Source organism: Pseudorasbora parva, chromosome 1 (assembly GCF_024679245.1).
Source record: "Pseudorasbora parva isolate DD20220531a chromosome 1, ASM2467924v1, whole genome shotgun sequence".
NCBI classification, from domain to species: domain Eukaryota; kingdom Metazoa; phylum Chordata; class Actinopteri; order Cypriniformes; family Gobionidae; genus Pseudorasbora; species Pseudorasbora parva.
In genome coordinates, this window is record NC_090172.1 from 61,771,389 (window position 1) to 61,793,888 (window position 22,500).

Below are 22,500 nucleotides of genomic sequence, written 5' to 3' on the forward strand. Positions count from 1 at the left end.
AATGCTTCGCTGCCCTGTGCCATTCCCCATCACCACCAACTTCATTACTGTGACTGAGTTAGAGAAGACACTACAATTAAAAACTGAACGTGTCTGTTCAATATAATGAGTGAGTCACCGCGAGTGTCACAGCCCTGAGCACTAACTGCACGAGTGATGAGAGCTGAGGGAATCGCGACTACACTCGCGGCATACATTCACAACGCGAGTTCAGTCTGGCGCGTTTCAGTTCATGCCTTTACAAGCTTAACTTTCATAGAAATTAATTTGAGAAGTTAAAAGACTTACATTGCACACCATAGCTCCGTTTAAATGAGTGCCTGCCAGCTGAGCTCTCCCTGCAAGCTGAGTGTTATCTCCCATCCCCCATGCGCGAGTTCAAAACATGCGGAAATGGCTCCCTCTGCTGGCTGTAGTCTTTAGCCTTTGGGCAACCATTCCTCCTATGATGCAAAAATCGTCAATTTGCATCATAGGAGGAATTTTTCTAGAAATAAAATGCATAAATCTCTCGTCTCAGGGAGATATGAGAGGGGAAAGCACAATAATTTGAATATACTCCAGGGTTTCTACTGATACAAAGCCATATGCTAATCACTGAAGTAACCCTTTAACGATATTTGCATCATAGGAGGAATGTTTGGCTAAAGGCTAAAGACTACAGCCAGCAGAGGGAGCCATTTCCGCATGTTTTACACTCGCGCGTGGGGGACGGAGATCACACTCACAGCACTCAGCTCGCAGCTACAGGCACTCATTTAAACGGAGCTATGGTGAGCAAGGCAAGTCTTTTAACTTCTCAAATTAATTTCTATGAAAGTTAAGCTTGCAAAGGCATGAACTGAAACGCGGCAGACTGAACTCGCGTTGTGAATGTATGCCACGAGTGTAGTCGCGATTACCTCAGCTCTCATCACGAGAGCTCATCAGCTCATTTTCACTCCTGCAGTTAGTGCTCAGTGCTGTGAGACTCGCGCGCTCACTCATTATATTGAACACACACGTTCAGTTTTTAATTGTAGTGTCTTCTCCAACTCAGTCACAGTAATCCAGTAGCGTGGCTTTGGGAATGGACTCACAGGGCAGCGAAGCATTCTGGGAATTGTGGTCTTTCATTGTAGACAAAAATACATTTTCTGTCTTTTCTCAGTCTAGAAAGCACCAAATTCAAAAATAATTTCACATTTCTACTACATTGATGACCCAGTTTAAATACAGATTCATCTTCCCAGCGCTGAAGTACCCCTTTAAAGGTCAGAAATCATATTAGATCTGAATATTCTAAAGTTTGGGGTATCGCGCAAGAGACAGGTTTATTGAGGATGACGCTTCAATTACACATGACAACACACACACTATCGTTTCTATGCGTTTTCTGACTGTGAGCTCTTGGTAAAGCTTCAGACACACATCATGACGTTCCTGTGGAGGTCTAGGTGTGTGTGTTGGTGGTCTGACCTGGGTGACGGCATGGACTGAAGCTCGCTCTTGCTGGTTTTTAAGGGTGTTCGTGGTTTTTCCGCCACAGACACTGTTATACAGGGGCCGACTTCAGTGAACAACTCCTGATCATTCAGCTCCTACACACACACATTCAACACAAGAGCATTAAAACATCATAACCAAAAGAATTCAAGCAGGAAAGTGAGCACAACACATTTGGGCAGTGTGTAAACATGACTTCTTATAAATTTCGCTCAACTGTGTGTTTCTTTCTTTAAAATAAATGACATTTAGTTTGATTTATATATATATATATATATATATATATATATATATATATATATATATATATATATATATATATATATATATATATATATATATATATATATATATATATATATATATATATATATATATATATATGTATATATAATGTAAATATACACTCTATTGCCAAAGATTTTCGGATGTCTGCCTTTACATGCACATGAACTTTAATGACGTCCCGTTGTTAATCTGTAGGGTTTAATATGGAGTCAGCCCACTCTGCAGCTCTAACAGCTTCAGCTCTTCTGAGAAGGCTCTCCTCAAGGTTTAGGAGTGTGTTTATGGGGATTATTGACCATTCTTCTAGAAGCGCGTTTGTGAGGTCAGGCACTGATGTTGGAGGAGAAGGCCTGGCTCTCAGTCTCCGCTCTAATTCATCCCAAAGCTGATCTATCGGGTTGAGCTCAGGACTCTGTGCAGGCCAGTCAAGTTCCTCCTCACCAAACTCGTCATCCATGTCTTTATGGACCGACGCTTTGAGCACTGGAGCGCAGTCATGCTGGAGCAGGAAGGGGCCGTCCCCAAACTGTTCCCACAAAGTTAGAAGCATAAAATTGTCCAAAATGTCTTGGTATGCTGAAGCATTAAGAGTTCCTTTTATTGGAACTAAGGGGGCCAACCCCACACCATAATCCCCCCTCCACCAAACTTTACACTTGGCACAATGGAGTCAGGCAAGAACCGTTTCTCTCCTGGCAACCGCTAAACCCAGATTCAGTCCATGGGATTGCCAGGCAGAGAAGCGTGATTGGTCACTCAGAGAACACGTCTCACTGCTCTAGAGTCCAGTGGCGGCTGCTGTACTCTGCTTTGCATTGCTCTTGGAGATGTAAGGCTTGGATGAGCTGCTCACCCATGGAAACCCATTCCATGAAGCTCTCTACACACTGATCTTGAGCTCATCTTAAGACCACATGTAGTTTGGAGGTCTGAGCTATTGACTCTGCAGAAAGTTGGCAACTTCAGCACAATGTGACCCTCAGCATGTGCTGACCCCGCACTGTGATTTAACGTGGCATTAAAGTTGCTGTTGTTTCCCAATTGCTTCCACTTTTTTATAATACCACTAAATGTTGACTGTGGAATATATTTAGTAGTGAGGAAATTACATGAATGGACTTCCTCCTATCACAGTACCACGCTTGACTTCAATCATTTTGGCAATATAGTGTATGTATACATATAAATGTTTCTGGTGCGGCTGTGTATTTCGTGTCTCACCAGTGTGTCCGTCTCAGACAGCGGCTCTTCCAGGTTACGGCTGCGCGAGTGTTTGAGTTTATCTGCCGGAGGCTGCTCCCCCTGCTGGACACACACAGGAACTACAATCACAAACACCGTACACACAAACCTACTCAACACTCACAAGCAGGGCCTAAAACTGAGCTGTCAAAAAATGTCCGTCTCGGCGAGTATCCTAGTAAACATATGGTTATGTCCAAAATTAACGCAAACAGAAAGAAAACGCATGCGTATCGGTATATTGGATTTGTGCAGCTCTTAAAGTGACAGCAGCCTAATATTCCTGCTGCTGTCTGTGTCCTTAATGTTAAAAACACTCACTGCTCTTGACTTCTTAAATTTTATAAGAATTAATCTATGTTTAATTGATACAGTGAAGACTATGCAGTGTTATTTTACATTTGATTATGGTACTTTCAATTTCTGTACCTGAAAAATTTGGTTTTTTTCACTGGTATCTAAAATGTTAGTCATAACTCCCTGTTTTTGGCCAGTAATATTTATGGCAGTTACATTTTCTTAAAGGGATAGATCCTCCAAATGACTGGCCCATTCGTCAGTTGAACACAAAAGAAGGTATTTTAAAAAATGTAACCAAGCCATTGACCTCCATAGTATTTTTTTTGTCCTACTATGGAAGTCAACATGTGCCGTCAACTGTTTGATTACCACCAGCCTTTAAAAGACTTTCTTTTGTATAAACTTTTTTAAATGCAATTTTGTTTCGATTTTTTACATTTTATTTACCTTTAAATTGCTAGATTTTTTATCAATAAATAATATAATTTAAGCACATTTTTTAACTTAAATTCAACTCCACAATGTTGAATTTCAACAGCTCAAATCGGTCAATTTTGTTAGCCTGCCGTGGTCATACTCAACTCTAGTCAGAATATGAGTCTGCTGCTCCATTGCGCTGTGATTATGGGGCGTTTCAACTCAACCAGGAAAGACCTCGATTGGACAGACCGACAACCAATCAGAGCAACGGAGCGACGCATAACGTTAGTTGTCAAATGTCAACAGAGCTCAACTGCACCTTGTTGCGTTTTTTTTCGCGAGTTGTTTTCCATGTCCGCTTGTTGAAGCTACTTTTATGTGATATATAGACCCATGAGTGTGAATTTTAGCAGCAACCTTGCCAAAATAACACACATTTTACCCCCAAACACCATTTTTTCCCCCGGAGAACCCCCAGAGAAGCTATTGTTTTGGGCTAGTAGTTGAGACACCCCTTCGCTGCAGCCTGTAGCACGATGACGTTGCTGGATCAGATCCAATACGTACTGGATGGTGGATCGTTATGGCAATGTCATTCATACCGATCTCTGGGTTCATTTATAATGCGTATGCGCTAGTCTTGACATGTATGATCAATATTGTATATAGATGATGTTCTATTGTGTAGTTGTATTACTGATAAATAGTATTAAGTAATTATGGATGAATAAATCATCTTTTCATAAATGTGATGCCTAAATTACATAGTTTCGCTGTACATGCATGCATAACAGTTACAATTTTATATTCTGATCTTGCTGTTGAGTGGAAGGAAAAATGAGTCAAGTAATTGTCTCTGTAATTTTAATCCTCAAGGTACAATGCAACACGATCTGTAAAGAGCTTAATATACCAGTTGCCTACACATTCAAGGGAAAATGCAAAACGTGTGTCCTGATGAGCATGTTATTAATCATTATTTTTGCGCGAGCGGTTTGAGTATTTATCTATCCAGCAAAACTCTCCTGTGCATTCGATGATGTCCCCAAAACTCTCCTGTGCATTCGATGATGTCCCCAAAACTCTCCTGTGCATTCGATGATGTCCCCAAAACTCTCCTGTGCATTCGATGATGTCCCCAAAACTCTCCTGTGCATTCGATGATGTCCCCAAAACTCTCCTGTGCATTCGATGATGTCCCCAAAACTCTCCTGTGCATTCGATGATGTCCCCAAAACTCTCCTGTGCATTCGATGATGTCCCCAAAACTCTCCTGTGCATTCGATGATGTCCCCAAAACTCTACTGCGCATGCGTGTATGACGTCATCCAATTGTGAATGAAACCCCCGCGCATGCGCGTCCAGTACGCGTTGGATCTGATCCAGTACGTCATCGTGCTTCAGGCTGCAGCGAGGACTTCTTGTAGTAGTTGGCGGGTTTTGTTGTAAAAACTTGTCAACCCTGTCAGCACGCGCGCTGGAATAAACGATCTTTGCCGGTGTTGTAAAAAAAAAAGATTTTAATGATACACAGAGCACTTACCCAACATGATCATCATTTCTGAGAGAAATAGTGAAGGTGAATGCAGATACAAACAAGCTCTCCGTTTAGGATTTGAACAAATATAACCCAAGCCCCTTTGATGACGTGATGATTACGGTACTGTTCATCATCTGTCCGTCATCGTCTAAAGCCCGCCCTGATGATCTCATTGGTCAGTTTCTGTTCAGGCATAATTACTCCTCTATGGATCGAGTCCAGACCGAACCGCCCGAGCTCAGATGTTGTGGGCGGGGCTGAGTTCGGCTGGCATTCAGACTACAATTTGGGAGTCTCTGCAGACCTCCTCTGGAAAAAATCAATAATTTAACATGATATTTCACGACTCTTGCCACTAGATGGCCTTCCGCTGGGTTCTAAAGTCAGTTCTTGAGATTATCTCTTCAGTATCATAGCACATTTGGCAAAGTTTAAGCATTTTTGGTTTTAATTTTGAGCATTTATTGGGTTTTTCTATGTGTGCTGAAGCATTCCTCACATTCCATTCATTCCCAAGGGAGTCAAATTGACCCACGAGGGAAGGATTTGTTACTTTTTGTTATTACAACCATAAACTCCTCCAATCCAGTTTGTAGCTCAAGAGCAACAAACGTCCTAAGGTCTTGGACCACTCCAATGAACACTCAATTTTTTATATATATAGATATATATATATAAAAAGGGGGGGGGGGGGGGGGGACGAGTTTCATGTCAAAATGACCCGAGGGATGGATGAGCTGAAGGATTGATTGTGTTCATTCAGACTGATATAAGAGTGACAGAAAGGAGAGAGAGACTGCGTTATGCATGTTACCGTATGAATGTTCTGATGTTAAACTCCTCTCTTCTGTTCCCGTTTAATACACACAGTCACGCTTGCACTCTTTTTACATCCATGTGTGTCGAGCTTTCAAAACGACGCTCAGTCCACCTCAGTTTTAGGGAGTTCTCAGGAAATCTGGACATTTTGTTTTGCAGTAGGGCTGGGCGATATGACGATATTATCATATATCGACGATGTCTCGCAAATATGTCGATATCGATAACAGTCAGTGTTATCAGACGATAATCGACATCATAAAAATGACGACTGATAAACTCACAGGACATTGCGTTGCCAAATACATTATAAATAGTACTTACCATACACTCACCTTTTTAGTGTTTTTGATGCATAGCTACAGTAGCCTATATGTGTTAAAGCAAAACATTGAATTATGGATAAGACGTTGGTTGTGTTTTCATTATACACGCGCAAAGAGAAGCACATTGGCTTGGCTAAATGTTTTAAAACGCTCTAAAAATATTATTTCCTATTAGGCTAAATTATAAATATAATAGCCTATTAATAATACAAACATTAATCAAACATGGAAACCTGGAAAACATTTAAAATAACCTACTTACGCTAAAAATAAAACGAGAGAGTATTTTGGGGGGAAAAATAGCTCAACGAAAAAAAAAAAAAAAAAGCTCAACCTTAAACGGTTGAAAATGTCTATAAAACCTAACCATAGGCCTGTATTTTAAATACTATAAAATAAAGGTGTTAGAATAAAATTATTATAATATAAAAAATGAAATAAAAATATATTAAAGTGAAGTAAAAATGCGCGCTAAACTCACAGCTCGTGCAGTGATGGAGCGCAGTTCTGAACAGAAACGCATGAGCTGCTCGCGTCAACACTGCACTTTGCTTAATTAAATATTTTCGTTTCGAATGGTTTCGTTTAAAAGTGGACATTTTAAGCTTTCTATGCGCATATGTCTGTGAGAAAAGTAGCCTGCTGCGTTTCGGTTTATTTATGAGACGCGCTCCAGTTCATTAGAAATTAAAGCGATCACTCCGGCGACTTCGACACATGTCTTCCATTTACATATTATTTATTAAACCCAGGCAATTGGCCAAAGAAACCTTTATTAAAATTAAGATACAATTTAAACAAAACGAAAGAATGCTTTCTACAAAACAAAACTTAATATTAAACTAAATATAACCAACAAAAGCATTTCTGACTCACTCGCATCTTTGCACTTATCATAATCAGATGAAATGTAAAAATACTATTATAATAGGCCTATTCAAAGATAATATGCAAAAAGAAAGAAGACAAATATTGTTTAATGGCTACAACAAAGTGAGCTACAGATAAATGTCTGAGCTGGATTTAATTATTTTACAGGTTAGCGGTTCATGAGCGCGCGCCTGCGGATTATTGAGCCGAGTCAAGCCAAGTCAGCTTTATTTATTATACTAGTTCTTTTACAATGACGATTGTTTCAAAGCAGCTTCACAGTGTTAAACAGGACAATATTGCAGCAAAATTTGATTTCCAGTCGTTCTGGAAAAACAGGGATGTTATCAGCTTATTTCGTTAATTTTAGTTTTAACATGAGTCACAACGGTCCGCTTCGCTCATTACATGCTCGTTCTCATAATTACAGTTAATGTGCCGGGCCGGGCAAGGCTCGGACACAACGAGCACAAGCTCCGGTAGGGTCGGGCTTGATTTTTTGAGCACGATCTAAGCTCTAATTGACATTTAATGTGTCATTGCCGCTCGACCACATATCCGTCGTCTTTGAGAAGCGGCTGCAGAGCGGAAACGAGGCTGCTACTGCTGGGTATAGTGTAGCCTACGTGAATATGGCTGCGGAGGGTTCACTTTCTTTCGTTTTTTTCCTTCTTCTTTTTTTTTTTGCACAGCCTGCAGATAGCCTCTGTTGGATCCACTGGTTCACCATTTGCATTTGGTTTAAATCCATAATACTGCCAAATTACTAATGTACATCTTTTCTTGGATATTAAGCGTTGTCCTCCATTTTATGCCTGGAAAATTTTGTGGTGCAGGGGAGTGGGCGGGATCAGTGCGGAGTAGATGATATTATCGGATATCGCGATGTTTTTGAAGGCGATTATCGCCCCCCAAAAATTAACATATCGCCCAGCCCTATTTTGCAGTGACATTTGCTGAGGCTAGTGGCAGAGAAAGGAGTGTGTGTGTTACTGGAGTGTGTGTTACTCACGGGGCTGACGGCGTCTCGGCTCAGACTGCCTTTACTGTTCAAGCTCCCGATCTCTGTCTGAGAGCTCGACTGGGACATTCCCTCAAAGAACGGCCTGGAACACACACACAGAGACAGAAAGAGACAGAGAGAGAGAGAGAGAGAGAGAGAGAGAGAGAGAGAGAGAGAGAGAGAGAGAGAGCGAGAGCGAGAGCGAGAGCGAGAGCGAGAGAGAGAGATTTGTTACACGATTTGTTAAACATAGATAAAAAGATAGTATAATTCTAACAGCCCTGGCAAAGCTGCTCGTCTCATTTCTGTGTTCATGATTTAATGCCACAGCCAAACCATCAGTCTGTGATCTTTTTTACATGACGCACAAAGATCAAAGAGTATAAAAGTCTTAGAAACGCAACCGGCTGCTTTAACTCAAGACCATGAGCACTTCATCTGCGCTCATCTTGACTGGCTGACTGAAGCCTTACAGAGTTTAAATAACAGCAGCGTTTGGTTCTTAAATGGTTGTTAGAAAGCTGGAGGTTACGTGTGATCAGCAGAGGGCGCCACAGACAGTCTGTGTGTGTGTGTGTGTGTGTGTGTGTGTGTGTGTGTGTGTGTGTGTGTGTGTGTGTGTGTGTGTGTGTGTGTGCACGTTTGTGATGTCACCAGCAGAGGGAGCCACAGACAGACTCTGTGTGTTTGTTTCTGTGTGGTTGTAAGTGTGTGTGTAAGAAGAGAGTGCGTGTATGTTGTATGTGAGTGAGCGAGGGAGGGAGAATATGTGTGTGTGTGTGTGTCTGTATGAGTGTGTGTGTGTTTGTTAGTGTGTGTGTAAGAAGAGAGTGCGTGTATGTGTATGTTGTATGTCAGTGAGCGAGCGAGGGAGGAAGGGAGAATATGTGTGTGTGTGTGTGTGTGTGTGTGTGTGTGTCTGTATGAGTGTGTGTCTGTATGTTTGAGTGAGTGAGAGTGTGAAAATGTTTGTGTCTAATATGTGTGTGTGTGTGTGTGTGTGTGTCTGTATGAGTGTTTGTGAGTGTGTGTCTGTATGAGTGTTTGTGAGTGTGTGTCTGTATGAGTGTTTGTGAGTGTGTGTCTGTATGAGTGTTTGTGAGTGTGTGTCTGTATGAGTGTTTGTGAGTGTGTGTCTGTATGTTTGAGTGTGTGAAAATGTTTGTGTCTATATGAGTGAGTGTGTGTTTGTTAGTGTGTGTGTGTAAGAAGAGAGAGCGTGTATGTGTATGTTGTATGTGAGTGAGCGAGGGAGGGAGGGAGGGAGGGAGAATATGTGTGTGTGTTTGTGTGTGTGTCTGTGTGTGTGTTTGTGAGTGTGTGTGTGTATGTTTGAGTGTGTGAGAGAGTGTGAAAATGTTTGTGTCTATATGAGTGAGTGTGTGTATGTGAGTGAGAGTAAATGTATGAGTGTGTGTGTGTGATGGGTAAGTTTAGGGGCAGAGACAGTGTAAGGGGATAGAAAATACGATTTTTACGGTATAAAAACCATTACACCTATGGAATATCCCCACATTTCACAAAAAAATGTCTGAGTGTGTGTGTGTGTGAGTGAGTGTGTGTGAGCGAGCGAGCAAAAGTGTGTGAGTGTGTGTGAGTGAGCGAGCAAGCGAGAGTGTGTGAGTGAGTGTGTGTGTGTGTTACCTCAGTTTGGGTTTGGGCGTGCTGAGGATGCTGTCCGTCTCCTCCATCTCCGGGCCGCTGTCGCTGGGGTTGTACATCTCCAGACTGTCGTAGAGTTCGTCCAGATCCTCTTCCACCTCCTGGATCTGCTCACGGGATACGTGCTCCAAACCGAACCCCACCTGCCACAGCAACACATGCTTTCATTCAGGTCCTTTAGCCTCAGGAATACACCACACATGACAGCAGAGAGGCGCAGATACAACACCATCATATTTTGATATCCATGTTTTAGAGGGTGTGGTGAGAATGGAGAGGTGTCTGACTAAAAGCCAGAGGTGTGGCTGAGAGGAAATGATCACAGGCATATTTCAGCAGCGTTTAATCGAGCCGGAAGGAGCGAGACGTTACCTCATCTGACACCTTAAACCTCTTCAGCAGTGCCACAAACTTCTGCTTGATGTTGGGTTGCTGGAGCGAGAGAGAGAGGAAACTGATTTAAATATTTATTACACAATTCAGACAAAATACTGCGCTCGAAGTCAGATGTTATTAAGACAAATCTTGGAATATTTCATGGAAATGAAGCCGTTTACTCCCCGAATGTCACCAGGAGATGTTTTCTGTGACTTTATTAAAAAAAGAGGATAAAATGCTCCAGAAGTGCAGTCTTTACTGGTAATGGTGTGTGAACTGGAGCTCGGCACGCTCATTCATATTCATTAGTGCAGAGATGCAGTGTGTGTGTGTGTGATCGTGTGTGTGTCTTACTCTTGTGATGGAGGCGTTGGAAGTAAGTTTGCGTCTGGGTTTCTTCTTCCTCACCTCGTCCTCTTCATCATCTAGATACTGAAACACACACACACACACAACCCATTGAACGGCTCATCGTATGTGCACAATCATTCCTTCTTCATCTCATGAACTGTGCTACTAAATGCCACACACAAACACACAAACGCGCACACGCACACAAATACACTCACACACAACACACACACACACACACACACACACACACACACACACACACACAATTATCCAGAATGCTTTTGATGCAAATAATTATGTGATTCTGATTTTGTATTAGTCTACAAAAAAACATGTCAAAAAAGAAGAAATGTTTTCAATATAGTCGGGAATAAGGAAGCATAATTAATAAAAAATAAAATAAACTAAAAAATGTTAATTTACAAATATTTATTTAAAAATAATTTATTAAAATGTAAAATATATTAAAAATATTTTAATATATATTTAATATAAATATAAATGTATGTTTTATATTTTATCTATTAAAGTGTGTTTATTATTTATTAAAAATGTAAAAAATTATTAATTTTGTTTTTAAATTAATTTTTTTAAATAATTAATTTAGAAATGCGTTTTCTAAAAATGATTTATTAAAATGATATATTTTTACATGTAAATTATTTAAAAAAAATGAATTTATTAAAATGTAAAATAATATATTACAAATATTTCAATATATATTTAATATAAATATAAATATATGTTTTATATTTTATCTATTAAAATGTATTTATTATTTAAAAAAAATTAACATTAATTTAGTTTTTAAATTAATTTATTAAATTATTAATTTAATTTAGAAAAACGTTTTCAAAACACACACACACACACACACACACACACACACACACACACACACACACACACACACACACAGTTGACCTACATGATGTACGGGGTCGTCGCTGCCCTCCTGCTCAGACGAGTAGCTCTCCTCCTCTTCCTCAGAGTAGTTATCGATATCCGGAGAGCGATCTGAGCGCAACAGTAAGAGGAGAACAGTGCGTATGAGAAACAGTCACATGACTCCGGAACGCCTGATTCTGATTGGTCAATCGCTACTAGGGCTGTCGAAATTGAATCGTTTCTTCGATGCATCTCGATGCAGACGAGACCGTTTCGGTGTCGGTTCAGTAAGACCGTAACCAGTTACAATGTTACTGACGTCACGTAGAAAATTATTTTGTCACGCATGTGTATGTGGCGGTAGCATACACTGCAGAGGGAGGCCAGACGGGAGTGTGAGTGAGAGTGATTAAAAATGCACCAACTACTTTAAAATTTGACCACATTTCAGCTTTTATGAACAACCCGGTAAGCGCGACCTGGAGAACACACACATGCTGTGTGTACACTTGGGCACGTAAATATGTGCAAAAAACGGATATAAATCTGATCTTCAGCTCCCGCACTATATGCAGATTATATGGAGTTCACGTCACTGAAAACAGCAGAGCTGTGTTTTATTAATCATCAGCTGATTTCACAATCAAAGACGGCATTATGAGCGAGTGGACACAGCACTGGTCAGATCCTTCAGTTTCTTTATTTTTAATGAAGATGATTGCATGTTGAGCACCTGTGACTCTACTTTCGGGTTAATTTTGCGGCCGTTTGTGCGTTGGCGTAATGAAGAGATACTCGTCTGTGTGCTGTGCTGCGGTAGAGCCGTCATATCTGGCTATAAAATGACATATAGCTCATAACTGTACATGTGTGGTTTAATAACCAGATGCATTTAGACTTTAGACTTTAGAGACCCAGACCACCTCCTGAAGTGGCTTTTAGTATTGTGTGTATTTGTTAATGCTCCTGTTGACTTGAGTTTTGTTTGATACATTAAAGAAGTGTGTTTTCTTCGAGCAGGTCAAATTAAAGGTTCAGTTCATAACTGACTGACAAAATTATATACATGAGGATGCAGTGAACCGTCAATGCACCGAATTGAACCGAATCAATGGCATGATAATCGTAATCGAACCGAACTGTGAACCCAGTGTTCAACACCCCTACCTCCTGTACCTCTCACTGAGAAAGCACGCAATCAGTATGTTTTGGGTTAGAACTGTGCTGTGTTCCACTCCACTTTTAGACACCCACTTGTGAATGTCCCTAAGCACTTCCTCTTGGGGGAATTTCCGCCGCCATTTTGAAGTGTGTTCTACGTCGTGACCCCTAATCGCTACATCATCTCTCACCGTTCATCTTGGCTTTGGGTCCCTCGTGGTCGATGGGCTGACTGGACAGAGAATAAACTCTGATTTCGGCCACCGGGACGGACACTTCCTTCAGCTGACTGTGCAGACCCAGAACCTGAGCGCCCTCTGTGGGGTGCTGCATCACCTAAAAAACACCAATAGTCCTCCATTAGCACATCCATTAGCAAACCGACCAATGAGAGCCAGAGCTGAGGTGACGCGGCTTACCTCCGCCATGTTGATGAGGCCGAGCGCGAGCGTCTTGTAGCCAAGGATGGTTCTGTTCTTGTACCTCTTCCTCCTCTGGAGCATGATCTGGAGCTTGTTGGCGTCTCGCTTCAGGAAGTGAGGATACTGAGAGGCGACAGACACGGTTCTGAGTGTGCGGTTTGGGCGATACGCATGTGATCGGGTTAGATTAGACAGATATTTCGGTCACTCACCTGTAAGGAGAAGGTGAGCTGCAGGTCTGTTTCCGTTTGGCCGGTCGATGGCAACAGGATTTCATTGGAACGAAGGATTCGCTTTGAGCCCTGAGAGAGAGAGAGAGAGAGAGAGAGAGAGAGAGAGAGAGAGAGAGAGAGAGAGAGAGAGAGAGAGAGAGAGAGAGAGAGAGAGAGAGAGAGAGAGACAGACGGTGAACAAACATCATTAGCAGGAAAGCGTTTTAGGATGTACATAATAGAGCAGAAAATGCAATCCTTTAAAAAAATAATACCTCTGTTGTTATTTATGCTCTTTATTCAAAAGAAAAAATACAGTAAAAGCAGTAAAATTGAGCAGCAGATTTTTTTTACATTTTGAAATATTACAACTAATAATAACTTTTCTATGTGAATATATTGTAAAGTGTAATTTATTCCTGTGTTCAAAGCTGAATTGATCATCATTACTCACGTCTTCAGTGTCACATGATCCTTCTGAAATCATCATCATGTGACATATGAATATTTATGATTATTATCAATGTTGAAAACAGTTAATATTTTTGTGTAAAGTTCAAAAGAACAGCATTTATTTGATCTGATCAAACATTATAAAATGTCTTTTTGATCAATTTAATGCATCTTTGCTGAATAAAAGCATTCATTTCTTTAAAAAAAAAAAATATATATAAGTGTTAAAGATATTTGATCAAAAGTGAGAGATTATAAACAAAATGGTATTTGACTGCCATGATGTGATGTCATTTTGAGAGAACGTGCAGTGGGTGGGCGGGGCTTGAGTTCACCCATCAGGATTTGATTGGATCGCAAAAAGTGGGCTGTGATATTAATGGCTAATATTATTTTGATGTCGTTTCAGATGATGTGCACTTAGGAATTGTTTACAATAAGACTAGGAATGCAGGTTTAAGGACGTGTTCACACTTGTAATCCGGTTCGCTTCGTTCGTATTTAGTTCTGGTCTGCTAGACTCTAGAGCAGTGGAGGTGTGTTCTCTGGAGTGACCAATCACGAGTCTGGGTTTGGCGGTTGCCAGGAGAGGAACGGTTCTTGCCTGACTGCATTGTGCCAAGTGTAAAGTTTGGTGGAGGGGGGGTTATGGTATGTGGTTATTTTTCAGGGGATGGGCTTGGCCCCTTAGTTCCAGTGAAAGGAGCTCTTAATGCTTCAGCATACCAAGACATTTTGGACAATTTCCTGCTCCCAACATTGTGGGAACAGTTTGGGGACGGCCCCTTCCTGTCCCAGCATGACTGCACTCCAGTGCTCAAAGTGTCGGCCCATAAAGACATGGATGAGTGAGTTTGGTGTGGAGGAACTTGACTGGCCTGCACAGAGTCCTGAGCTCAACCCGATAGATCAGCTTTGGGATGAATTAGAGCGGAGACTGAGAGCCAGGCCTTCTCGTCCAACATCAGTGCCTGACCTCACAAACGCTCTTCTAGAAGAATGGTCAATAATCCCCATAAACACACTCCTAAACCTTGAGGAAAGCCTTCCCAGAAGAGCTGAAGCTGTTATAGCTGCAGAGGGGGCTGACTCCATATTAAACCCTACAGATGGGATGGTCATGTGCATATAAAGGCAGACGTCCCAAAACTTTTGGCAATGTAGTGTGTGTGTGTGGCTACTGGGTTCGTTTGCATGTCTCTGGTCCATGTAGCGTTCATATATCAGTTAAGTTTGATTGGACATCTTTTTAGTGTCTCCACACTAATGAACTGCACTAGCAGAAAGAAAAAGCGCAACAGAGAGTTCGTTTTAACCCAACCAAACATGCAGTGAGAACACACCCTTAATAACCAGGGGCGATTTAAGTTTATGTTGAATTCAAGCAGAATGAACGAGTGAAGGAATAAATCACCTGGAGTTTGACAGCGATGACCACGGACGTCAGATCTTTATCCAGCTCCTTCAGCATGACCAGCTTCTTCAGAGTCAGATTGAAGAGCCTGCCAACACACAATTCACACACAATTCAATAACGCATCACAATATTGGGTGGCAAATGTGCGAGGGAGACGATGAGAAAGTGAATCAGTATCAATCTGTTATTATGAGACTGCTCTATATTTGTCTTTATTGTGACAGATATGAACACGTATGCCATTCTCATCTTGTCTGGGAGGGTCAGGGAAGGTTAGCGAGTGAATTATTTACAGCGGCGGCTGAAATAGAGGCTCTTCCGACAAGAGCTGCTGCCATACGGATCAATAACTATCTAAAACCGCTATTGACCCCGCGACAATCACACTCACACACACACAACCTCAGTGGGTGACGTGCATTTCTACACGTCTTCAAGAATTCAGTACACCATTTATTTTAATATCAATCACTGATTGTGTGAATTGAAAGGCATTTATTTAAGTTTCTCCATCTACATACACACACACACACGCACACACGCACACACGCACACACGCACACACGCACACACGCACACACGCACACACGCACACACGCACACACGCACACACGCACACACGCACACACGCACACACGCACACACGCACACACACACACACACACACACACACACACACTCCGTCTCTCAGGCATTTCAAAAGGATCCACAATTCTTCAGCATGAGACAAAGCAAAAAGAGCAATAAATAAATAAAATAAACACCTCCCTCAGAGGAAAGACGGAGAGAAACAACCAAAATCATACAGCCAGACAATATCAGCCGAGTGAAGATGATCGAGAAATCTGAATCGGGGTGTTTTAAGAATTTAAAGCATTTATGTTTTATCATGCTAATACATCTACTTGAATGCCATGTTTGAGACAATATTTCATACGTTTCATATATATTTAAAAGGGACCTATTCTGCCTCTTTTTCAGTCTTGATGCTGTTTTTCATGTCAGGTTTTCATGCTTGATTGTTCAAAAACATTAATTTTCCCATATTCTCCATCCAGATATTGAGATTCTCAGTCTATTGTCTCAGTCGCGGTTACGCTCATGTTGCATGTGTTAAGTATTGCAGTTTAAAAACAGATGATTTTAAACCGCTGAAGCGCAATTAACAGCAAAGACAACTGGTGTCAGAACATGAAGCCGCTGCTCGGGCGCGTGAGAGCTCAGCTGCCTGCTGTTTGCCATCTAATTGAGCTTGAGCAGTTAAATACACACACCTATCTGTCAAAGTATGTATTTGCAAGTAAACAGTCAGTAATGTCTTTTGTAAATTCAAAGAATTGAGAGGGAAAATGCACGAGTAGACTATACTGGGTCCGTGCAGTCGCTCTTAAAGAGACAGCAGCCTAATTTACCGGCTGTCATTAATAATGCTAATCAAACAACAAAAAAAGAGAAAATCTGACCGGGCCACATTTGTAAGAATAAAGGTATGTTTAATTTACACCGTGAAAACTACGCATTGTTTTTTAAATACATTTGATTACTTATACATTTTGCGTAGCATTTCTAGCGCTTGAGTTTTTTCAGGGAGATCTATTTCCATTTCATTGAAATTGTCGTTTGTTTTCTTTGATTTTTTTTTAATTTGTTTATATTATTATTAATTTGTATATAATTTTGTAAGGTTAGTATTCGTTTTTTTTTTATAATATTGAAAATGGTGATAAGAATTAATGGTGAAATTTCAATGGTATAATTTTTTTAATGAAAACCTTAAAGAAAAAAATAACTATTGTGATATAATATGTATAATTTGGGTTTCCCCCTTTTCATCAAATTTAATGTCCACATCAGTTGTTTTGAATTTTACAAATAAATTTCAAACAGAAAAAATTGTAAAATAAAATAGTTTTTGATGTAAAATGTATATGTGTTGATAAACAATGTGTATTTAAAATGTCTAATTAAGATACAGAATGGTTTTATGATACATTAGGGATGATCCACTTTAAAGGGTTACTTCAGCGATTAGCATATGGCTTTGTATCAGTAGAAACCCTGGAGTATATTCAAATGATTGTGCTTCCCCCCCTCATATCGCCCTGAGACAAGAGATTTATGCATTTTATTTCTGGAAAAATTCCTCCTATGACGCAAATTGACGATATTTGCATCATAGGAGGAATGTTTGGCCAGAGGCTAAAGACTACAGCCAGCAGAGGGAGCCATTTCCGCATGTTTTGAACTCGCTCGTGGGGACGGAGATCACACTCACAGCTCAGCTCACAGCTGCAGCCTCAGGCATTCATGTTTAAATGGTGCGCCAGCGGAGCAAAGTAAGTCTTTCAACTTCTCAAACTAATTCCTATGAAAGTTAAGCTTTCAAAGGCATGAACTGAAGACGCGGCAGACTGAACATGCGCTGTGAATCTATGCCGCGGACACGTTTACCTCAGCTCTCATCACGAGCTCATCCATGACGGTCAGTATATCTGACTCCTGCAGCGTTTGGGCTGAGACTCTGAGATGAGTCTTTCATCCCCATGAGACAAAAATACATTTTATGTCTTTTCTCAGTCTAGAAGGCACCAAATTCAAAATTATTTCACATTTCTACTACATTAATGACCCCGTTTAAATACAGATTCATCTTCCCAGCGCTGAAGTACCCCTTTAAAGGTGCACTATGCAACTTTCCGTCCACTGGAGGGCGCCTTTTCTAAACAAAGGCGTAGTTTGATGACGCCAAGTGTGAGCGCAGTATCCTGGGACATGTGGTCTTCACCTCACAGCCGGTGGGATATAGGACTCGGGCAGAAATCATGTTGATGGATGCGGTTATTAACGTTACTGTAGTGAAGCAGAGCAGGACCGAGTGTTGAGGAGCTGAGCACGGCCGCTGGAGCGATTGAAAAATACTACATAGTGCACCTTTAAATGAAAATAAATTTGTCTAGAGTTTATGATCTCAATGTTTATTGGTATACCTTGCAAAAAACACAATATTTAAACTATATCAAACTGAAATATCATAGCTGGGCCTTCCCTAACACACAGCAAATATATTTATGGCAGTGATTATTGCTTCAGTGCTTGTGTCTGTAAAGCATGTGCTCACACTTCATCACGACCTGAATAATGTTGCAGTGGCATTGCTCCTAAACACACTTCAGCACACACTCGGTTCAACAGCCTGCGGTCGCTGTGAAACATTGTGACATTAGTGCTTGACACCAGAGTCACCGGTGGTCACGGTGAAAATAATGCACTGTACACCGCAAAGAAAAGCAACAACACTAAAACAGAGACAATCTCAGAGTCCATGAAGGTTGAGTCGCGGACGGCCAGAAACTGGAGCTCGGTTACTCATCCGGATCTTTAAACGCTTGGACAGCAAACACTGCGGCTAATGTGTGTTACTCAAGCACACACACCAACAGGGCTTTTAGTACGGCACGCTTAAGTAGGAACACGAGCGCGGCAAACCGAATTAATATTAAAGACCGCCGTCCGCGGGGAATTGAAGAGACACGTCCATTTCCAACAACGAGCATCAACACAAACTCCAGCTGCACATTAAATATGCTGAATAAATACACTCGCTATACGAAACACACAGCGGATGGACGGCCTTCAGCTCAAACCGCTCACTCGTGAAGCACACCCAACACTTTGATTAATAATACACCATCCTAACCACTTCAGTGTGTGTGTGTGTGGATCTACACGACGCCTTTCACAGGAGTTTATCCTCCATAAATCAGGTTATTACAGTAATAAAGCAGAAGATAACAGCTGCACAGGTTCATAAAGTCTGGATGGATGGCTACTGCTGTGCGTTTATTAAAATAAAACAAACACACACACACACACACACACACACACACACACACACACACACACACACGACCTTCTCAATCTCATCTTACACCGTTTCACTCTTCTCATTAATGAGAAGTCATACTGGCCGTGATTTTATGTCATATATCTTTAAGCCATTAAAACATCCTGCAAGTTTCGTATCTTAGACTGTCCTCGTCTTTATAAACACAGCCTTTATGTAATCAAGCTCCAAAAGCAGCTGGTTTTAATATTGTGTTAAAGTATTTGAATGTTAAAGTCTCTTCTGCTCACCAAGGCTGCAGTTATTTGATCAAAAATACAGTCAAACTATAACACTGGGAAATATTACTATTAACAAATCTGATGTGAATATCTTGTAAAATGTAATTTATTCCCGCTGAATTTTCAGCATTACTCCAGTCTCACTTTTTTCTGTAAAGAGCCAAAAGAACAGCATTTATTTGAAATTGAAATCCTGTCACTGCTGATGCTTTAATGCGTCCCTGCTGAATAAAAGTATGAGTTTCCTGCTGAGGTCTTGCTCAATCTTATGATCTGGTGTATGAATCTGTCAGTGCGCTGCAAAAAATGCTCTTCTTAGTCATTTTGTCTCGTTTCCAGTCCGAATATCAAAAGATTCTTAAATCAAGATGCATTTACTAGATGAGTAAAATTACATGATATTTTTTCTTGTTTTCTTAAAAATAAAATCAAAATGAAGTGAGTTTTTACTTTAACCAAGCTTAAATGATCTGCCAATGGGGTGAGAGAAATAATCTTGTCTCTTGTCTCCGTCCCAAACAGAAATACGATTATTTTTCTCACCCCATTGGCAGATCATTTAGCTTGGTTAAAGTGAAAACTCACTTCATTTTGATTTTGTTTCCCCAGAAAACAAGAAAAATCATCTTGTATGTTGACTTGCATCTAGTCAATGCATCTTGATTTAAGAATATTTAGATGTTTGGACTGTTACACACACACACACACACACACACACACACACACACACACACACACACGCGGTCAACGGCCCGGCCCGTAACACTACAGTGGACTGGTGTGTATCAAAACTCGTCTGAGGGCGACAGCGTCTCTTCAGCTGCACAACACATCAGCCATCAATCAAACATCAACGACTCCATCTCCGCTTCTCTGAGAGTGTGTGTGTGTGTGTGTATACGGCTTTGATTAGTTTGGAGACAATCTCAAGGTGCGGAGACGAGATGTGATCGCTGTCTGGGTCAGGAGTCAGATCTATGAATAAATCGCTCGCGGTCATTAAAACTCGTCTGAGGCTTCAGAAGAACAAACGGGAGGCTTTCGCTTACGCACTCACAAAAATAAATAAATAAATAAATGTCAGATAAAAATAAGTCAGACAAATAATTAAATAAATAAAAGTCAGACAAATAATTAAAAATAAATAAATTGGATAAAAAGAAGTCAGATAAATAATTAAATAAAAAGTCAGGTAAAATAAAAAAGTTAGATAAATAAATGAAAGTAATATAAATAAATAAATAAAGTTAGACGAATAAATAAGTCACAAAAATAAGTCATAAATAAATAAAAGTCTGATAAATAAAGATAAATAAATAAATGTCAGATAAAAATAAGTCAGATAAATAAATAAATAAATAAAGCAGATAAAAATAAGTCAGGTAAATAAATAAAAGTCAGATAAATAATTAAATAAATAAAAGTCAGGTAAATAAATCAAAGTCAGATAAATAAATTGTATTGAATATTGTAATCACAATGATTTGCTCAAAGTAAACACTGAGCGTCATCTAATGGTCGTCAGTCTATAAATGAGGCATAATGAAGCTTCCTCACATATTCTGCTCACACACACTCCCGTATGCACATCTGACCTTGTCAAAGAGGACACTTTATAAGTGCGCCTTGCACACGCACACGCACACACACACACACACACACACACACACACACACACACACACACACACACACACACACACACACACACACACACACACACACACACACACACACACACACACCTCCCTAGCGCCTCTCATTACATGACCGATTTTCCATGACCTTCAGCACTAACACTGCTCCTGCAAGGTGATTGGCTCTTTGTTGTCACACATCTGTCCATGTTTTCAGTCCCAGCGTCTCTCGAGTACCTGTCGTCCCTCAACACACACACACACACACACACACACACACACACACACACACACACACACACACACACACACACACTAAACCTACCAATCACAGGAAACATCCGGCATTTTTACTTTCTAAAAAAACTCCTCCTGTGTGATTTATAAGCCTTTTGAAAAGTGGGGACATGGGTAATGTCCTCATATTTCACTCTCTCCTATAATACCGGTGTCAAACCCATGTCTTGTGTCCTGATATGTCACAAAAACAAGCACACACACACACACACACAGCCGCACTCCACCTTTACAGACCCTTTCGTTTCCTCATCTCATGAAGACTCACTTTCATTTTGCTGTATGTGTGTTCATGTTGTTCTGTGCTCGGTGTGCTAGCTAACAGTCTCACCGTAATAATGATTAGTTTGTCTAATGGACGTGCCCTGAAATCAGCCTGATTACACAGGCGTCCGTAACACTGACTGACTCGTTGATTCACTAAACACACAGTTTTGCGTGGCCCGCGTGCGGCTCAAGGGCTGTTAAAGCAGCGGCAGTGTGTGATTTCACATTAAAGTCCCATTACAGCGCATCAGAGTAATGGTGTATCAGCTGCATTTCTCTGGCGCGCGGACCGGTCCGCTTCAGACACACTCAAAGCAAACAAACTGGATAAGGCCCAATCCGTTAATCAGGCCGACGCAGCTGTCTGGAGCTTTGGGAAGATCTGGCTTATCCAAACAGGCCGAGTCGGCGCTTTAACGGCCGCCCAAAATCAGAATCGGCCACTCTCAGCGGTTTGATCCTCCGCCGTGCCATTCATCCAAACTCATCATCAACAGCTCTCCGTTTGACAAACCTCCCACTCACTTCCTGAACTCTGGGAAAGATCTGCCATCGGCTCTCGCTTCCACGGGCCATTTGGTGTTTACTCAAACGCTTCCTGTTGCAAACTGTGCCGAAACCTCTGAGGACTCGCCGCGGATGAGGATAATGTGGAGCGGGAACATCCACACACCCTGGGAAAACGTCAACGCCACACTGTAAACATTTGTTGGTTTAACTTAAAAAAGTAAGTAACCAGGTTGCCTTAAAATTGAGTTTACTGAAAAATTTGAGTTGATACAATGAAGGAAATGTGTTTAATAAATAGAAACTCAAAATATTATTGTATCTGAACCACATAAAACATTTGATAAATCATGAAAATAGCACAATTTGTCATGTTTCACTACGTCATCAGAAATAAAACACACAATTACCCAATATGCTTACAAAAT

General features: G+C 40.8%; 1 protein-coding gene across 2 annotated transcripts in view; it reads right to left on the reverse strand.

Annotated features, from left to right (window-relative positions):
- LOC137079412 (phosphofurin acidic cluster sorting protein 1-like) overlaps positions 1-22,500 on the reverse strand; it is a 64,000-nt gene that overhangs the window by 12,292 nt on the left and 29,208 nt on the right. Inside the window, exons 2-12 of one of the 2 annotated variants that reach the window (XM_067447381.1) lie at positions 15,238-15,325; positions 13,371-13,460; positions 13,156-13,281; positions 12,928-13,072; positions 11,616-11,704; positions 10,688-10,765; positions 10,328-10,387; positions 9,938-10,098; positions 8,303-8,396; positions 2,995-3,075; positions 1,459-1,580 (exon numbers count right to left, since the gene is read on the reverse strand). In XM_067447381.1, coding sequence (XP_067303482.1) covers positions 1,459-1,580; positions 2,995-3,075; positions 8,303-8,396; positions 9,938-10,098; positions 10,328-10,387; positions 10,688-10,765; positions 11,616-11,704; positions 12,928-13,072; positions 13,156-13,281; positions 13,371-13,460; positions 15,238-15,325 — 1,134 coding nt within the window. Of the gene's footprint in view, positions 1-1,458; positions 1,581-2,994; positions 3,079-8,302; positions 8,397-9,937; positions 10,099-10,327; positions 10,388-10,687; positions 10,766-11,615; positions 11,705-12,927; positions 13,073-13,155; positions 13,282-13,370; positions 13,461-15,237; positions 15,326-22,500 lie in introns of both variants that reach the window. The other variant, XM_067447375.1, reaches the window with a different exon arrangement.